The sequence below is a fragment of the Zootoca vivipara genome, chromosome 13, assembly GCF_963506605.1.
Source record: "Zootoca vivipara chromosome 13, rZooViv1.1, whole genome shotgun sequence".
In the NCBI taxonomy this organism is placed as follows: domain Eukaryota; kingdom Metazoa; phylum Chordata; class Lepidosauria; order Squamata; family Lacertidae; genus Zootoca; species Zootoca vivipara.
Genome location: NC_083288.1, coordinates 1,104,865 through 1,120,935, shown reverse-complemented (window position 1 = coordinate 1,120,935; position 16,071 = coordinate 1,104,865). Strand labels below are relative to the sequence as shown.

Genomic DNA, 16,071 nt, shown 5'->3' with positions numbered 1-16,071 from the left:
AGCGACTTAGAGAGAAATAATCCAGGTTTGCCCCACACTGAGTGAATAGTCAAAGGACAAGAAGGAGAGTCCGACTAAACAGCAGGAAAAGTTATCTGAGAGTAAGGAAGTCTCTCAGAAGGTTTTCAAACAAAGGTGGGATGGCTGCCTGTCAGGGATTCTTTAGCTGTGATTCCTGGATTGCAGTGGGTTGGACCAGATGACCCCGGGGGGTCCCTTCCAATGCTACAGTTCTGATTCTAGGACACTGGAGCCGGTCTCAGCTCCCTGGATGAAGCTTTTCTCCAGGCCTAACCGTAAATCCTCTTAGGTCAGCAGTGGCGAACCTATGGCATGCGTGAGCCCTCACTGCTGTCACATGCGTCATCGGCCCATCCGCCCTGTTGTTTTGTTGTTCTTTCCATTTGTGCTCCCGCTGCTCCCCATGCTACTGCAGGCATCCACGGCTTAAACCCGGAACTTTTTTTGCTGGTAGCCAGCGATTGTGTTCGGTGATTGGTCTGTTTTTCAATTGGCTGCGGCGGTGGTTGTTTCTGATTGGGCATAACAGTGTTCATTATTTGACCCTCAATCAAATCCTGCATTTTCTTCGGTGCTGGCTGGTAGTTCCCAGCTTCCCCCTCCAAGCCAGGCCTTGGCCATTCCCTTCTGCCCCCCCCCACTCCAATCCTCCACAGGCCCCTTGCCTCCCGTGGGCCTGACCTGTCTGGGCTAGGAGGGCACCTGCGCCCGCCACTTCCCTGCGCGCCTTGGCGCAACGCAGCCTCATCCCTTTGCTGCGGCAACGTTGCCAGAGGGAGGGAGGGAGGAAGATGGGGAAGACCACGCCGGGATCGTGGGCGGGGAGCAGGCAGGCAGGCAGCTGTGGCTGTTGGGCTGGCTGGCTGGGGTGGGCTGCTCCATCCTCCCCATCAGTCCAAGAGCGAGCCAGCCAGCTAGCCAGGGAGCGTGGCTGGTGTGCCCCTGGCAGGAGGGGGGAAGAGGGAGGGAGATGGCAAGAACCACAGCGATTTTTCTGTTCTGTCTCTTCACCACCACAGTCTTAGGTGCACACAACAGAAGCAACTGCTGATAAATTTTGCAGCAGAAACTATTTGGCCCTTTAACCTATCTTCCTCTCTGCCTGCTCCTTTAGCCCCCTGCCCCTGATGTTCATGCAGAAGTGCTGCTCTAGCCGAGTGGTGCCTGCCCCCCAGTGTCATGCTTTCCCCCTTTTCCTCTCTCCTCCCCAGAAGCCCAAGTCTGAGCTTGTACGCACCTCTCTGCGGCTGCTGACCTCCAGTGCCTTCCGACTGCATTCCGAGTGCACGAAGGCCCTTCTGCCAGAGTCCTGCCCCCTGGCCGACATCCAGCTGGTCACCCAGCAGGTCATTCAGTGCGCCTATGACATCGCCAAAGCTGCCAAGCAGCTGGTCACCATCACAACCAAGGAGAACACCAACTGAGGCCGCCGTGTCCCCCCACCTCTGTAGCAGGCCTCCTGCAAAGGGTCGGCTTGGAAGCTGAACATTTTCATGTTTTTTACAGGAATATTTAAGGTGGTGCGTTACTTCTTTTTTTTAAAGGAATCTCAGTATTAAAGGGTTTTTGCATGTTCCCCCCCTCAAAAGGAATCCCCCCCCCAGAATTATTGTAACCCACTGCCTTATTTTATGCCTGTATTGCCAGTGTAAAGAGGGTGTCAGTGTGTGGAACATGTCATGAGCCAATCTTTGCATCAACCGCTCTCACAGAGATGTGTGTATCTGGGGCAGGGAGTGGTGGGGAGGGTCACACTCTGCACTCTGCACCATTTGTGAACTAAATGCACATATCAGGATACAGGGCACATATCCCCAAGTCTTGTTATGCAGCTGTTTGACACACCTGAACCACTATGTTGCACATACCACTGACCTTTGAACGGGGGCGGTAGGTAAGGACACCCCCCCACATGATCCCTGCCAATCAGTCCCCACCCCTTGCACAATACCAAGCCAACAAAGGCTTGCTACAAAACGGTAGGACTAGCCTCCCAATCCCTCTGATATTTTAGTCTCCTGGGACTCTTCCTTGCTTTCCATGGTGGAAGCAGATGGGAGTGTCTCGGATTTTCTTTGGCCCCAGTTCATCTGGATCTTTGAGAAAGTGCTTTTCATGACCTAACTATGCACCACAAAGCTTTCCTAGGGCAGAAAAGGACTTTTTTCTGTCCTGTTTCTGCTCCCCCCCCAAAAAAAACTTGCTGGTGGTGGCTGTGCCGAGAGCGGTGCGCTGCAGGGAGTGTCTAGTTGCAGGTGGGACTGAAGGGTCCATCTTGGGTGGCAAAGGTACAGTGGAACCCCACCTAGATTTGGGGAGGAGAGAGAGACGGATTGTTGTTGTTGTTGTTCTTTTGGGGGGGGGAGGGGAGAACTGCTGGTGTTGAGAGCTGGGCTTGGTGTCTTGTCCCATTCGAGCCCTGACAACCTTGCTTCTTGGGAGCCACTGCTCCTGTGTTCACCAAGGCGGCAGGGCAGGGTGACATTAAGAAAGGGGGCAGCTGTGCAGGGTGCCTGAGTAAGCCCCTGCTCTGCTGTTGGGTGTCCAAGTGGTCCAGTGGATGCCATGGTTTGCAGACAAGATGCCGTGAAGCAGAGTGGCCCAGCCGGGGTGTGTGTGTAGAGAGGAAGGTGGACTCCGTTCCAAAGGCTGGATGCGCCTGCTTTGTGAAAGGGTCATAGTAATTCCTGCTAGGTTGGCAATTTAGCTGGTGCTGCATGGAAAGAAACAGGTTCCATTGATGGCATGCATGAGAGAGGTTCCTGCCCTGCTGCCATTGCTAGGCCTTGAGGGAGTGGTGACCGGTTTGTCTTGTTGGGTTTGGTGGGTCTTAAATGGCCCTCTATGACGAGAACCAGCTCTGGGTCAGGAGCCTCTCTCCCCCCTTATGCCCAGTTTGATCCTCAGTGCTTCAGAATACCCTTTGTGCCACTTGAGGGGAGTCGTTCCTGGAGAAGGTGGTTCAGGGTACAGGTCTGCATTGTGTGTGTCTGGGGAAGAGATTACTGGGATGGTCCCAAAAGCATGCAGCATGCTGTGTAGCGATTTCTGACAGGGGCCCTTTAACAAATGGCTGATTTTGTCCGGCAACAGCCCCACCCCCTCCCATCATCTTGGTGCGTCTGGGCCACCCCACTAGTAAATGGTTCTGATAAATCCAGAGAAAGTCTTGTGAATTCTGCTGAATAGCTGAATGGAGAAAGAGTCTTGGGCTACAGCTGGCCTGTGAGAGTTTGGTGCTCAAGATGGAAAACCCAAAGGGCAGCCTGTGGGCACATTATGCCCAATTCTGTGCACATCTGTCTTGTAACAAGCAAGAGCTGTGTGCAAGGGCACCTTGTGGTGCTCTGGGTTCATCTCCCACTCATTCCACTGCAGCCTTCCACCCCAGCAGGACAAGACCTACTTAGCTCCTCTTAAGAGTCTGGCCAAAATGTACGCACAAAACCGAGAGGGTCTCGGTTTTTGGGAAATAGGAAGCTTGAGGCTGGCTGGGCCTGAGCCGCCTGGCCTTCTAGCAAGTCATCCTTCCTCCTGCCCTGCCTGGTGCGCCCCCCCCCCCCCCGACAGGCTCTGCCATGGCCTGAGTGAAGTTGCCAGCTCACTGCAGGGCACTGCTTCTGTAGAAGGCAGAGAGGAGGCAATCTGCCCACCTGCATGCCACTCATAGGACATGGGCAGACAGGCTGCCTGCTCCAGGGATGCTTGGCTGGCAGTGGAGAGGTTTCTGGATGTAGAAGCAGCAGTCCAACTCGAGGGGTGTGTGTGTGTGTGTGCGCGTGTGTGTTTTACCCTGTTGGTATTTATATATTAAAAGAAACCAAACCAAGTGCCATAATAATGTTGGATGCTGATGTTACCTTGTAATTAACTACATTTTTAAAAAGTATTGTACTATTTTTGGGTTAAAAGAAACAAACAAAAAAGGTAGAACAGGTATCTTGCTTTTTCTGTTCTTGTCTCCAGGTTTTGCTTTCTTGCAAACAGTGTTGACTGGCATGAAATGTTGGCTGGGCCAGATTTGGATGTCTTTGCCCTTGTTGGGCCTGTGGCCCCATTGCAGGCAGAGAAACTGTTTTGGCCAGCAAGCACACACTCCTCCCTGCCAGGAAGTAGGCTCAGGAAAGGGGAAGCACCTGGCCGCTGGGTTCGAGGTCTTTCTCTCTCACTGACAAAGCAAAGGAGCAACACCAGCTTGCAGTAAAAGAGTTTAAAAGTTTATTGAGCCTTTGGACATCCCCGTCAGAGCCTGAATGGGAAGTGCTTGGAGCCTCCCACCCTCTTCTTCCTTGCACTTCTTTGCCAACAGCAATAATAGGTAGCTGCTGCTTCCACCTCCAAGGTTAGGGAAGGTGAAGGCTTGCAGGGACAGCGTGTGGTTGAGCTGCTGCCTGCTGGCTGAGTCTGTCCACCACCATCCCATATCTCCCCCAAGTGCCTTGAAGGATCAACAGTCCCCACCTGCAGAGCCTCTTAGAGCCACAGCTGTGCCTGCTCTCCAGGAAGGGCCAAAGCCTATCAGTGAAGAGAGCTGCTGCGCAAGGGGGGTGGGGGGGTGCAACCTTCCAGCCTCTCTCCTTTTTCATCTATACAAATACTCCCAGCACCCCCAGCAGGATGCAACCAGGAAGCGGCTCCCACAGTGAGGATTTTAATCTACTGAAACTGGAAAGCAAGCACCCTCTCGCTCCTTTAGGTCCAGGCTGCTTTGGGATAGCTGTAGCTCTGGAAAAGAACAGAGAAGGAGAAATGCTTTCAGTTCTTGCAGGTAACACTTTGCCTTCAACCCCTGGCAGATCCCTGGATGAAATTTCTGGGATGGGAGGCAGCTGCATGTGTAAATAAGAGGGGGCGAAGGCTGCCTTCTTGTGCCCCAAATATGCTGGTCCAGGCACAAAACCCAAAACTGTTTGGAAATGCCTGACTCCCTAGTCCAGGACCCATGTGCTAGGAGGCCAGACTGGCTGGCTCCCCCATATAGAGGGCTTGGCTCATCCCCAAGAGGCATTTCAGAAACACCCAAGGGACAGAATCCCTCTTCTCTTGCCCACAGGATGGGGAAATTGCCTGTTGACTGGAATGAGGCACCCTCACCTTGTTGCGATAGCCGAACTCCATCATGCACTTGGCGGTCAGTTGCTCCAGCTCCGCGTTGCGCTGCTCCTGCTGCTTGACCTCAGCCTCTTCCTCCCACTGCCGCTGCTGCTCCTCCTGCTCCTGCCGCTGCTGCTCCATGAGCTGAAGCAGCAATAGGGAAAGGAGAGGGAGAAACCCAGCAAGACGGGTGCATCGTCACAGCCCATGGGAACTATGAGAGCTCTGGACAGCCCACCCCTGTGCCTTCCAAGTCCCTCTTCTTAAGTACAGCTTGCCCTGCTGCATGAGGTCCTGTGCCCCCAGCCCTTGATCAGTCCTTCATTTCTCGCTCCTGTCTCTGCCTGACTACTTCCCTGTTGTGTGGAAGTAGTCAGTCCCATTCTTGACTGGGGAGAGGGACCACAAAGCAGAATGATGAAGCGGACCATCTTGTAGCTGATGTGAGGATAACTTCCCTGTATTATCTAGATTTAGGGGGAACCCACCCGGACCCCTCCTGCTTTTGTTTTTTTTTAATGCCTGCCTGTCCTACAGGGGCTGCCAGCTGGCTCCTGGGCAAGACCCACCTGTGCTTCCAACTCCCGCCTGCGCTCAGTTTTCAGCGCAGCCTCCTCTTCCTTCTCCCGCTGCGTCAGCTGCTTGGCCTCTTCAAGCTCCTGGATCAGCTGCTCCCGGGACTTCACCGATTCCTGCTGCGCCTGCCTGTTCCTCTCCATCCTCTCTCGGATCTGGCGCTCCCTCTCCGCCAGGACCTGTTTCAAGCAGGAGGTGAGAGGGAGGGAGGGAGGGAGGGAGGCCAGGCTCCTGTCCCTGCTGCACAGGCAACCTGCCTTGATTCTTTCTGCCCCAGATGCAGAGAGCTCACCTCAGCCATGAGTCTGTCCTGGGCCTTGCGCTCCTTCTCCCACTCTTGCTCTCGCTTCTCCCACACTTGCTTGGCTTCCTCCCTTCAGTGGGGCGGGGCAGGGGTGGGGTGGGAGAGAAAAGAGGGAGTGACTTTGAGTGCCAGAGAGGTGTCATGGGGGGAAATGGCACTGCCCAGAGGCCTCCTTAGACCTTTCTCCATACAAGTAGGGGACCCCACAGCTGCTTTGAGAACTGAAGAGCAGTGACCCAAAGAAATCATAGAGCTACAGAGTTGGGAGGGACCCAAGGGGTCATCTAGTCCAACCCCCTGCAATGCAGGAATCACAGTTACAAGATTCCTCCAAGCTCACCACAGAACCCCTGCCAGATCCTAGGAGCCCTCTCCACCCACAGCTGCACCACTGGCTATGCTGGCTGAAGCTGATGGGAGCTGGAGCAAAACCTGGAGGGCACAGGGGGGGGAGGCTGGGCTGGCGGCTGCTCTGCTCCAGATGTCTTCCCCCCCCCACCGCAAGCACAACAGCTAAGCCACTTTTCCAGGGTGGTTTGTCAGCTGCAGGGAAGCAATTGCTGCTCCTCTTCCCAGCAGCCTTTGCTTCAGCCACATCGCCGAAGGGAGCTCTGGTGACAGCTTGCACCACAGCCCCCCCTTCATCCTGCTCCTCCACCTCACCTGAAGACGGTCTCCAGCTCTGCCTCCCGTGCCTTTTCCAGCTGGAGCTGCTCCTCAATGACCCCCTTCATCCAGGCCGCAACAGCCACCGCTTGCTCCCGCCGGGTGGACTTCAGGCGCTGGTCCTTGTCCTCCTGCTCAATCAGCGCCAGGAGGATCTGCCTGTCCTTCTCCTGCAGGGCAGACCAGGAGAAGCTTCCGTGGGCCAGCAGAGCTCCAGGGCCTCAGGCCGACAAGAGCCCTTCCCAGCCCCTTGGAGTCGGAGCTGCTGGGGACAGAGCCCAGGACCGTCTGTGTGCAAAGGGCGTACTCTGGCATGGAGGCCCAGCCGCTTCCTTAAGGCAGGGCCAAGGTGGCTAGAAGAGATGGGAGGTGGCAGAGGCCTAACAAACCCAAGAGGATGGTCAGGCTGCCGATTGTAGAACAGCCGCCCCAAAAGCAGGAATCCCAATGGGAAGGCGTTGTCTCCAGCATTGTTGGCATTACAAAAAATGTTGAGATTTGGCAGCAGGCTGTGATGCAATCAAGGCAACTGCCGCTGACCAGGGGCAGGGTGCAGCTCCTTGAGGCAGCCATCTAACCAGCCTTCAGCTGTGCTCTTGCCTGAAGCACAAAGCATTCCAGTGGCACCAACTTACCAGCTCCTCCTGGATCCGCTGGGCCTGCCTCTTCAGTTGGGCTTGATATTGGTGCCTCAGAAAGCGCCTGAGAAGAGAGAAGAGGAGACCCAGGGTTTGTAATTCACAGGAAGAGCCAGAGAAAAGAAGCAGGGGGGCTTCAGAACTGCCCCAGCTTGTCAAGTTCTCAAGTGCAGCTAAAAGTACATTTCAGCCGCAAAAATATATATAAACAGCACCCTTGTGCATGTGCAACCTGCCTCACTTTCACCACAAGTAAAGGCACCCACAGGGTCACTTTTGGCAAGGTGGAAGTTGCAGCTGCCTAATACATCTTGTTTGAGAAATTAAGTACTGGTGCTGACCCATCCCCTGGCCACAGGTAGGAACCCTGCAGCCCTAAGCCTAATTTCAAGCAGGTGTCCTGGGAGGAAGATGAGGGGAATGAGAGGAAAGAAGTAATGAGATACAAGGGGGGGGGGTGTCCCCTCACTGCCAGGAATCCACCCCACAACAGATTTCTCCTCAGCCAAATAAAGGTTCCCCCATTCCTGCCCTCCTCTCTCACCACCACCACCTCCCAAATCCTTACTTGGCAGCCAGGTGCCCTCTGCCAACCCCCTCATGCCCTCTGCTCTCCAAGAGCCATACCCAAGTTCAGTCTTCTTCCTCTCCTGCTCCTGGCACTTCCGCTTGGCCTCCAGGGCTTCCAGCTCCCAGTGCTGCCTGAGCAGGTTCTCCTCTTCCTTTTTCAGCTTTGTGGCCTGAGAAGAACAATCCAGAATCCTTCATCTCCAGGCTCACCTCCCTTTCCCAGCAGGAAAGCAGCGGGGGGGGGGGACAGAAGCTGCTAGGGAAAGGAGGGGCTGGAGCTCCCCTGCAGCAGAGGCTGCGCACTCAGCATCCCAGCTGTACACAACCTACAAGAGCCAACCAATTGGCCTCACGTGCAGCCGGGCACATCTTCCTCAGCTCCAAAAGCCCTGGAGCAGCCATGGGGAAATGTGGATTGCACTGACACCCAAGGCTGGGTCGATTTATAACAAGTGCCTTCACTTCATAGCCCCCAAAGGCCACGTGGCGTCTGCCCCTAAATCCCACTTTCTGTGGTGGTCACATATGGGAAGGAGCAGAAGAGGGAGAGAGGTTTGGTTCAGGGATCTGCACGGCACCAAGGAGAGTTATTGTCTCTCTTCCCCCAGCCCCTAATCTCATCTCTGAATTTTTTTTTCCAGGGGAGTGCCACAAAGAGAAGCAAGACAAGACGGGTGGGGGGTGGGGACTGGCGCTTGCAATCCTCCCCCAGCTCCCTTTCTAGCACCATCCACTCAATGCCAGGCCCCAGCATGTACCTCCACCTCCCGCAGCTGCAGCTCCTTCATCTGCTGCCGCAGGAACTCTGCCTGCTTCCTTTCTTCCTGCTTCCGTCTCTCTTCCTCCTCCTTCATCCTCTCCAGGGCTTCTCTCCGTGCTGCCTCGTATTTGTTTTCTGCACGGATCTTCTCTTCCCGCTCAGTGGCTTCTCGCTGGATTGGGGTCAAATGGAAGCATGAGCCTCCTGCCCGCCTGCTGCCTTCTCAAGGCTGAAGGAGCAGGGAGGAGGGGACACACGGGGCACCAAGTCCAGGAAGCCTGCCGAGAGGCACACAGTGGCTCCCACAAGAGCCTGGCCTACCTGTTGCTTCTGAGACAGCTGATCTCCCCAGGCCTCCACCACGTGCTCCTTGTGCAGTTTGGACTCAACCTGGTGGGAAGGGACAGAAAGCAGGAGCTCAGCTGTCTCAATGAACTGCTACCCGTCCCCCATCCTTTGAGCTGCAGAACTTGCTTTAGAGGGGAGCAACAGCATTGCTTCCCATTCCAAGGTTTGAGCTGGAGGAAAAGGGCAGGAGTATCCTGATACAGAGAAGCAGGGAGCCAGGGTTGGCCTTGGCATGCAGCATCCTTGGGCAGAATACTGGACACACTGCCGACGCCTGCCCTGCAGCCACCTTTTTCTCAGAAAATTTTCCCAGCCAGATATTCCCACCAGCACAAAGCAGCAGGAGTCTAGTGACAATGCTCATATCCCACAATGCCCCAGAGTGACCCAACACCAGGGGGCTCAGCCCAGCCATGTTGCTCAGAGTGCCGCTGGTGCCCCCCTTGCCAGGAAGCTTAGCAGGGCCTGAGGAAAGGCACTTTGCCTTTGAGCTGGTCCAGCCTGGATCCTGCCCCAAGAGGAGACTGCAGAGCTGCATTCTGTTCCAGTGCACACCCACCCCAGGATTCCTTGGGGCAAAAGGATGTTGGATTGTGCCCTTGTCTCTCACCTCTCGGAGCTTAGCGCTGTTGTTCTTCCAGCACTCATACAGACAATCCTCTGCAATCTGTTAAGAAAGCAGAACTCAGAATCCCTCATGCAGGTTGCACAACACCAGAGCCTCACCCGCTTGTCAGTTTATCTCTGTTCTCAGACAGAACAATACACAACAGTACAGGAATGTAAATGTGGATATCATGTTACATCAGCAATGGGGAATGCGTCTGCAGTGGCAGAAGGATGCTGCTGGGATGCTGGGAAAGGAAGCCTTTGGCAAGACCTGGAAGCATCACTAGGCAACGTGATGGTGGCTTTGAGCTCCAAAGCTGCTGCAAGTCAAGCCTTGGCTCCCACAGGTGCCTCTGGGAAGCCTGCAAACGCAGCAGTGCTTATGGACAATGGGGCACTCACAAAGTAGACCTGTAGAGGAACCAGACTTGCCAGCAGATACACAGCCCTCCCTCCCTCATCCTGGGAAATCCTTACACTCAGCTGGTGTGTGCCCCACCCCCGCACCCCCCAGATGGTTTAGAAGAGCAGACCAACCTTTCCCATGGCAGAGATCACCTGACAATCCTCTCTGCCCTTCCAGTGCTTCTGTGAATGCTTCTGAATGTCCTATGTGGAAGAGCCCTTAGACCAGGCACCCCCAAACTGCAGCCCTCCAGATGTTTTGGCCTACAACTTCCATGATCCCTAGCTAACAGGAGCAGTGGTTGGGGAAGATAGGAATTGTAGTCCAAAACATCTGGAGGGCCGAAGTTTGGGGATGCCTGCCTTAGACTCTCTGATTTAAGACCCTGACAAAGGATGTGTCTCTCTATTGTAACCAAAGCAAAGTTGCAGCGGGTTGGACTAGATGACCCTTGGGATCCCTTCCAACTCTGATTCCATGAGAAAAAGTCTTCCTTTCAGGCTGACCTGTTTTCTCCGCTCCTCTCTGGCTGACTTCAGCTCGTCATTTCTCCGCCTCTTTTCACTCAGGTCTGCATCCTTGTTCAGCCGCAGCTCCTGCAGCTCTGCCGCCAGCATCTCACGCTCCTCAAAGAGCAGCTTCTGGAGTCGCCTGCGTCTCTGCTCCAGGCTGAGACACTTCTCTTCCTTAAGCTTCTCACGGTGATAGGCGGTCATGCTAGAAAAGGTTTTAAAAAAGCAAAGCAAAGATGAAAATGGTAATATTCTGCAGGTCCCACCTTTGATCCCCTTTTCAAGTTTAGCCTTTGAAAACAGCCCTGACCTCCCTAACCTTCTTTAAGGGTGTCCTATTCTCTTTGCTGTGGCACACAACACTGGTGCTGGCTCTCCCAGTTTGCTGCAAGCTTGCAGAGAGCGCTCCTTTCTTTCCTGGAGAAGTGTAAAAAGTCTGACCCTCTTTCAGATTCTAGTGCCTGTTTACACTTCAGCTATTTTACTTGCATTTCAGCTGCCAGGGACAACTAATAGGGCTGTGGAGGAGGGGCCAGGGCCTTTGCCAGTGCTGCTCTTTCCCTTTCAGTTCCTTGTGTTTGGACAGAGTTAATAGTAAATGCAGCCAAAAATTCTACCCAGGCATTATTCAAGTTGCTGCTTCTCCCCACCCTGCTATGGGAACTCTGAAGAAGAGTCTTGGGTCTCTACTGCCCTAGCCTTGCCTTTGCTGGTAGGAGTGGCGTGAACTCCACTGGGCCTGCTTTGAGCTGTAGACCCCAGACTGTTGAAAATAGCGGCTGTTCAGCTCCCACAGATTCCGGAAACGGGCTTCTTGCTCACGGTGGTGCACAATCTGCTGCTCAAGGGCTCTGCTGCGGTTATTCCAAAACGAAGGGATTGTGGGCAACGCCATCTGGGCAACAGGAAACTCTGGATTAAACACCTCGTTCCTGAAGGACATGAGAATTAGTCTTAACAGGTGCATCAACCATCAGCCCACCGAGCTCCACTCCCCATGCTGGTCAGCTCCCCCAAGCCCCCAGGCACTCGGCATTCCATGGCTCAAAGCCTCCCCAACACACACACTGCAACACAGACCTGGAAGAGATGGAGAGTGTGCTTTCCCAGCTGCCTAGATATATTACAGCTGCAATGTTTAGTTCATTCTGTCACTTAGATCAACTAAAAAATTGGATCAAATACAAGAAGTATTTGTTGGTTGATTGGGTAGCAGCCTATTTTAAAAGTTATTAAAATAAGTAAGTGGGAGCTGCAAGTAGTTTACAGCCAGCCTGCCAGGCCACTCTGCTCCAGGGGCCTGTTGTCCTGGGACTGGAGGACAGATGGGCAGCCCACTCTGGCCTTTGCCACTGGGGAGCAGCATGACTATTAAAAGGGGTTAGGCAAACTCATGGAGGGTAGAGCTGGTCAGGAGTAGAACCTTGGCAGAGACACATGCCCGGCTGGCATGTTCTCTCCCTCCTGGGCGATCATTCGGGAGCTTCTTAAGGATTCTCCAGCCAGAACATCACAGTGACTGATGCCAGAAGACATCAGCACACTTCACGGATCCACAGAGCTAGCGCAGTTGCGTAACAGAACTTAGTAGCACAGCATTTTGCTAATCTACTTTATTTATATATAAACACACATGGAGCACTGTAACATGGCTCCCTCTCTCTCTAGCATCAGATAGCAAAGAGAAAAAACAAAGAACAGTTCCACTTCAGGAACACAGTAAGAAAAACATCCTGTCTACGTCACTTTCCACTCTGTGGAATGAAAACACATACAGTCATATGACAGACAACAAACCCATGGCTGCACACGGGGAATGAATCTCCAACAGTGCACCACCTCCACTGCCAGAGATGCACTTGTGTCCAGCTTGCAGGCATCTGGCTCTGGTGAGAACCAAATTTTGCAACAGAGGGACCACCTTCTGGACTCAGAAGGGGGCTGAGGAACCAACTGGCGCCATCCATCAGCTGATGGGCTGCATTGTGCACTTTCCCATCAACTATATTTCGATCCTGCAGGCAGGAACTACCTTGTCCAGGCATCCCCAAACTTAGGCCCTCCAGATGTTTTTGGACTCTAATTCCCATCTGCCCCGACCACTGGTCCTGTTAGCTAGGGATCATGGGAGTTGTAGGCCAAAACATCTGGAGGGCCGCAGTTTGGGGATGCCTGACCTTGTCTGTTGAAATCTGCACTGCAGCTAAGTGCTTTACGCGTGTTAATTGTGTGCGTACCAAGCATCGTCCTAGGACTTCCGGCAGCCTCCCTATTGCCTCGCCCCAGAAGAAAAAAGCCCTTTCCGAAATTGCAATGCTGTGACGCGTGAGCGCACCGGGAAAGAGCCCGCCGCGGTTTTCGCAGGCTCCTAAGCGCCTGACAGGCTAGGGCCCGGCCGGGGCAGGCCATGAAGCCCCCTGGATGTGACGCGGGGGGGGGGCAGCCGCTGCCTCCTGGCCCAGCCTACCTCGCAAGGTTGTGGGGGGGGGCTTTCGGGGAGCAGGAGAGCCACGCTGCATACGCCCCTCGAGATCCCTGGATAAAAAAGGGGGAAGGAAATGCAAATATGATCAATTAAAGTCCTCAGTCACGGGGCACTCGCCGCGAAAGAGCCTCTGACGTCACACAGTCGACGCCGTGACGTCAAAAGGCGAACCGTTTTCACATCGACGCGACGCGCTAAGATCCGCACAGGGCGAAAAATGTTAAAAGACAGCTAAATCCGCGTCGGGGCCATATTTGCATATATTTAAATATGTAACAACCACAGGGCGATAACCAACTACCGCCACCCACCTGGGGCTCCGGACGGCCGCCGCCGCCGCCGCCTCCCCGACTCCTAACAGCTGAGCTCCTTCCGGGCCCGCCAAGCGGCTCCATGGCAACACTTCCGGGCTATGCTACAGGGGCCGCCGAGAGACACGCCCCTCCGAGCGCTCCGCGTTTCCCGTCCTGCCTCTCAAGACTGACGGGAGCTGTGGAATCGCCGCAGAGATACGAAAAAAGTTGAGAGAAGCAGCTTGCTTCGCACGCGAATCACTTCCGGGTCCCCGTCCGATAATCCTTCTTGCGAAGTCCTGGCGGGGAGCCAAAGAGCGTCGCTTCGGGGGCTCGTCTCGGTTTTGCAAAGCGGGGAAGAAGGCTGCGCTCGTTTCTTTGACCATGTCAGCTGAGGCTGCTGGAGGTTGTAGTCCATCTACTGAAAGCATTCAAAGACTGTGATGAACCTAAACCAGGGTTTCCCAACCGTGTGACGCGCGCCAGCTGCTGTTGAACTAGAACTCCCACCAAGTTTGGACAACTGCGTTTGAAACTGTCCTGGGTTTAGCCCAAAGAATTCTGGGAACTGTAGTTTGTGGGGGGTGTTGAGAGTTTTCAGGAGACCCTCCTCCCTGTTCCCCTCGCAAACCTACAGTTCCCTTCCCTGGGACTCTTTGAAAACTGTAGCTCTGGGAGGAGAAGCGGGGAATCCCCTGATATTGCTGATGGAAGCGGCATCCTAGCGCAGCCCTGGGCTGGTGCGGATGTGGCCAAGATGCGTCTCGGTCTCGCCTCCTCATTCCCCTTTGTCCTTTGCGGGCCAAGTGTCCTGGAAAGCGGGAGCTTCCTTCACTTCTAGGGCTATGCCTGGAAGCAAGACACCCAGCCCTGCCCTTTGCATGCAATCTTTTTCTGGAGATATTTGCTGGAGGTATTTGTCGTCTCCTGCTGCGCGTCCTGCTTTCTGCTGGGATTCTCTTCCAGGTCTTGCTTCTGTCTGCATTTCCTATCCTTAGGCCTGTCACTGGGTTTGACGCACTGGATCCCTGAGGTCGCAGAGGGTGTGGGGCTTGACATTTCTTTCAGAATCTGCAAAAATAAAGGCACCCCCTTCTCTTGCCTCTGCTCCGTTGTCTGCCTCCCCATCTTTTTTCTTTCCTTTTTTCTGTTTTTTTCTTTTTTTCTGTTGCAAAGGTGACTTTGCAAGTGAGTAGTGGACTTGAATGGGCCCAAATGAGATTAACAGATTAGAAAAATTATGTAGAGGAAATGCTTGTGGCCACGATGTAGAGATATTGTTGTAAGCCAAAAAATTTTGCTTATCTTCTGAGTTAGCCAATAAAACTCAGAGACAAGAGGAGTTAGGAGTCCATTTTGTTTACAATGTATGTTGAGTCTATGATCACAGAATCTGAATGTTTGAAACTCCTATTCTAGGCGCATTTTGTGACAGGGAATTTCATTAGCACAAGCAGTTTTTGAGTTCTGAGAGCAGTACTGCGCCTAAAATTTCAGATTAAAGCTGCAGAGTGGAAAGAAAGGATGAGCTTTTTCTGCCTCCCCACTTAAGAATATTAGGGGGCTGGGCAGGGGAAGGACTAGACCATGTGAAAAATGAACATAATATTTTAGCTGCACCTAGACATTCTGTCGTTGTGCTCATGACCTAGGTTTAAGTTGCCTTCTAGCTTCCATATCTCAGTTTCTAACACTGCAGAATCTATAAGTTTAAAAATCATATTGGTTCTGCTCCTGTGCTGTACAAGCCATAATTTCTCACAACTAAATCTCACTTACTCCATTTATACACTTTATAATCCCAGATCAGTTTACCTAATAAAACTGTAAAATAAGGTTTAAATCCCAGGGGAGTAAATTGCAAGAGCACTTTTTCTGCTGAGTTGCTTTACAAATTGACATTCCTTGTGATTTTTTAAAGTCACTTTCTACTCAAATGCAAAACAAGGCTTCAAAATCTTGAATTTAATTAAACATGGGGGGGAGGGGAGTGTTGCTATGGTTCCTGTTTTTTCTCCTTTTTGGAGGCTATTTTTGCTCCTGTAAATGCTGGAGTTGAGAGAGCAACTTGAACACAACAGCAGCTGCAACATTCCCATATTTTTCTCCCTCCTCCCCCCAATTATTTTAACACCATTATGGAATCAGGGGGTGGGGAAACTGCAAAAGCTTGCTCCCTCTTTGGTGGCTGTTTTGGCTGGTCCTGATTGGGTGGTTTTGCCTTGTGGTGGATTTGGGAGTTCATTGCTTTGGCCTCCTGTGTTATTTGTATAAAAGTAGCTGATGGGGCAAGAGCATAGTCTGCAGTCAACATGGCAGACACCTGATAGTTTGTGTGGAAGTCCTGACACCTTCAGCTTGCGCAGGTGACTCTAGTCTTCAAACAGAAGTTAAAAGTGCCTTCCGAGCATGTTTACCAGGAAGTAACCCCTTAAGTTCAATGGTGTTTACTCCCAGGTAAGTGTGCATAGGGTTGAAACTAAACCTGCAATCCCAAACCCATTTATGGGGGAGCAAGCACAGCTGGACGCAGTGGATCTTACTTCTGAGTAGGCAAGGATAGGATTGTGCTGCAAGACTGCAATCTTGGGAGTAAGTTCCTTTTAGCTCAAGCTGAATTTCTGGAGGGATTCAAGACCAAATGTTTATGGAGTTTCTGTATCACTGTAAACTGTACTGGAAATGAAAGCAGGAGTGTCATAGATAAAGAAAATCATTATCGGTATTAAAAATTAAAATTGGAATGATTATAGAGAGCAGGATTCATGTATTTCTACCATGGCTACACC

The 16,071-nt window shown here is 52.9% G+C and overlaps 3 protein-coding genes across 24 annotated transcripts in view; 2 read left to right on the top strand and 1 right to left on the bottom strand.

The window, feature by feature from the left end:
- The window catches only part of GIT2 (GIT ArfGAP 2), a 37,409-nt gene extending 34,334 nt beyond the window's left edge, over positions 1-3,075 (top strand). For all 4 annotated transcript variants that reach the window (XM_035134373.2, XM_035134375.2, XM_060282094.1 and 1 more), the window contains one exon: positions 1,233-3,075. In XM_035134373.2, coding sequence (XP_034990264.1) covers positions 1,233-1,445 — 213 coding nt within the window. In that variant the 3' untranslated portion in view covers positions 1,446-3,075. The remainder of the gene's footprint in view (positions 1-1,232) is intronic.
- A 936-nt stretch (positions 3,076-4,011) lies between these two features.
- Positions 4,012-13,384, bottom strand: TCHP (trichoplein keratin filament binding). 5 transcript variants are annotated; one of them, XM_035134377.2, is made up of 14 exons: positions 13,301-13,378; positions 12,972-13,039; positions 11,209-11,436; positions 10,499-10,709; positions 9,588-9,644; positions 8,951-9,019; positions 8,628-8,801; positions 7,927-8,039; positions 7,297-7,363; positions 6,659-6,831; positions 5,984-6,065; positions 5,685-5,870; positions 5,116-5,259; positions 4,012-4,746 (listed from the first exon to the last, which is right to left on the bottom strand). In XM_035134377.2, exons 3-14 carry the CDS (start codon positions 11,397-11,399, stop codon positions 4,714-4,716), a joined length of 1,500 nt encoding a protein of 499 aa, XP_034990268.2. In that variant the 5' UTR covers positions 11,400-11,436; positions 12,972-13,039; positions 13,301-13,378; the 3' UTR covers positions 4,012-4,713. The 5 variants fall into 5 exon arrangements, with proteins under 5 accessions (XP_034990268.2, XP_034990270.2, XP_060138079.1 ...); XM_035134379.2 differs by lacking the exon at positions 12,972-13,039 and having other exon boundaries at positions 13,301-13,384; XM_060282096.1 differs by lacking the exons at positions 12,972-13,039; positions 13,301-13,378 and adding an exon at positions 12,840-12,859.
- Positions 13,385-13,653: 269 nt separating this feature from the next.
- ACACB (acetyl-CoA carboxylase beta) overlaps positions 13,654-16,071 on the top strand; it is a 67,805-nt gene continuing 65,387 nt past the window's right edge. For 6 of the 15 annotated variants that reach the window (XR_009558495.1, XR_009558496.1, XM_035134361.2 and 3 more), the window contains exon 1: positions 14,209-15,739. The gene's annotated coding sequence lies outside the window, so the exon portion shown is untranslated. The other 9 variants (XM_035134367.2, XM_060282089.1, XM_035134370.2 and 6 more) reach the window with 5 other exon arrangements.

What these genes read in the sequence shown, in the direction of transcription:
- TCHP (XM_035134378.2), bottom strand. Translation starts at nt 11,471, where the DNA reads ATGCACCTGTTAAGACTAATTCTCATGTCCTTCAGGAACGAGGTGTTT. An exon ending in GAGAGGAGCGGAGAAAACAG is followed by an intron (nt 9,645 to 10,498) that starts GTCAGCCTGAAA and finishes CTTTCTTAACAG; the next exon opens with ATTGCAGAGGATTGTCTGTA. An exon ending in GAGCTGGAGACCGTCTTCAG is followed by an intron (nt 6,066 to 6,658) that starts GTGAGGTGGAGG and finishes GCCCCACTGAAG; the next exon opens with GGAGGAAGCCAAGCAAGTGT.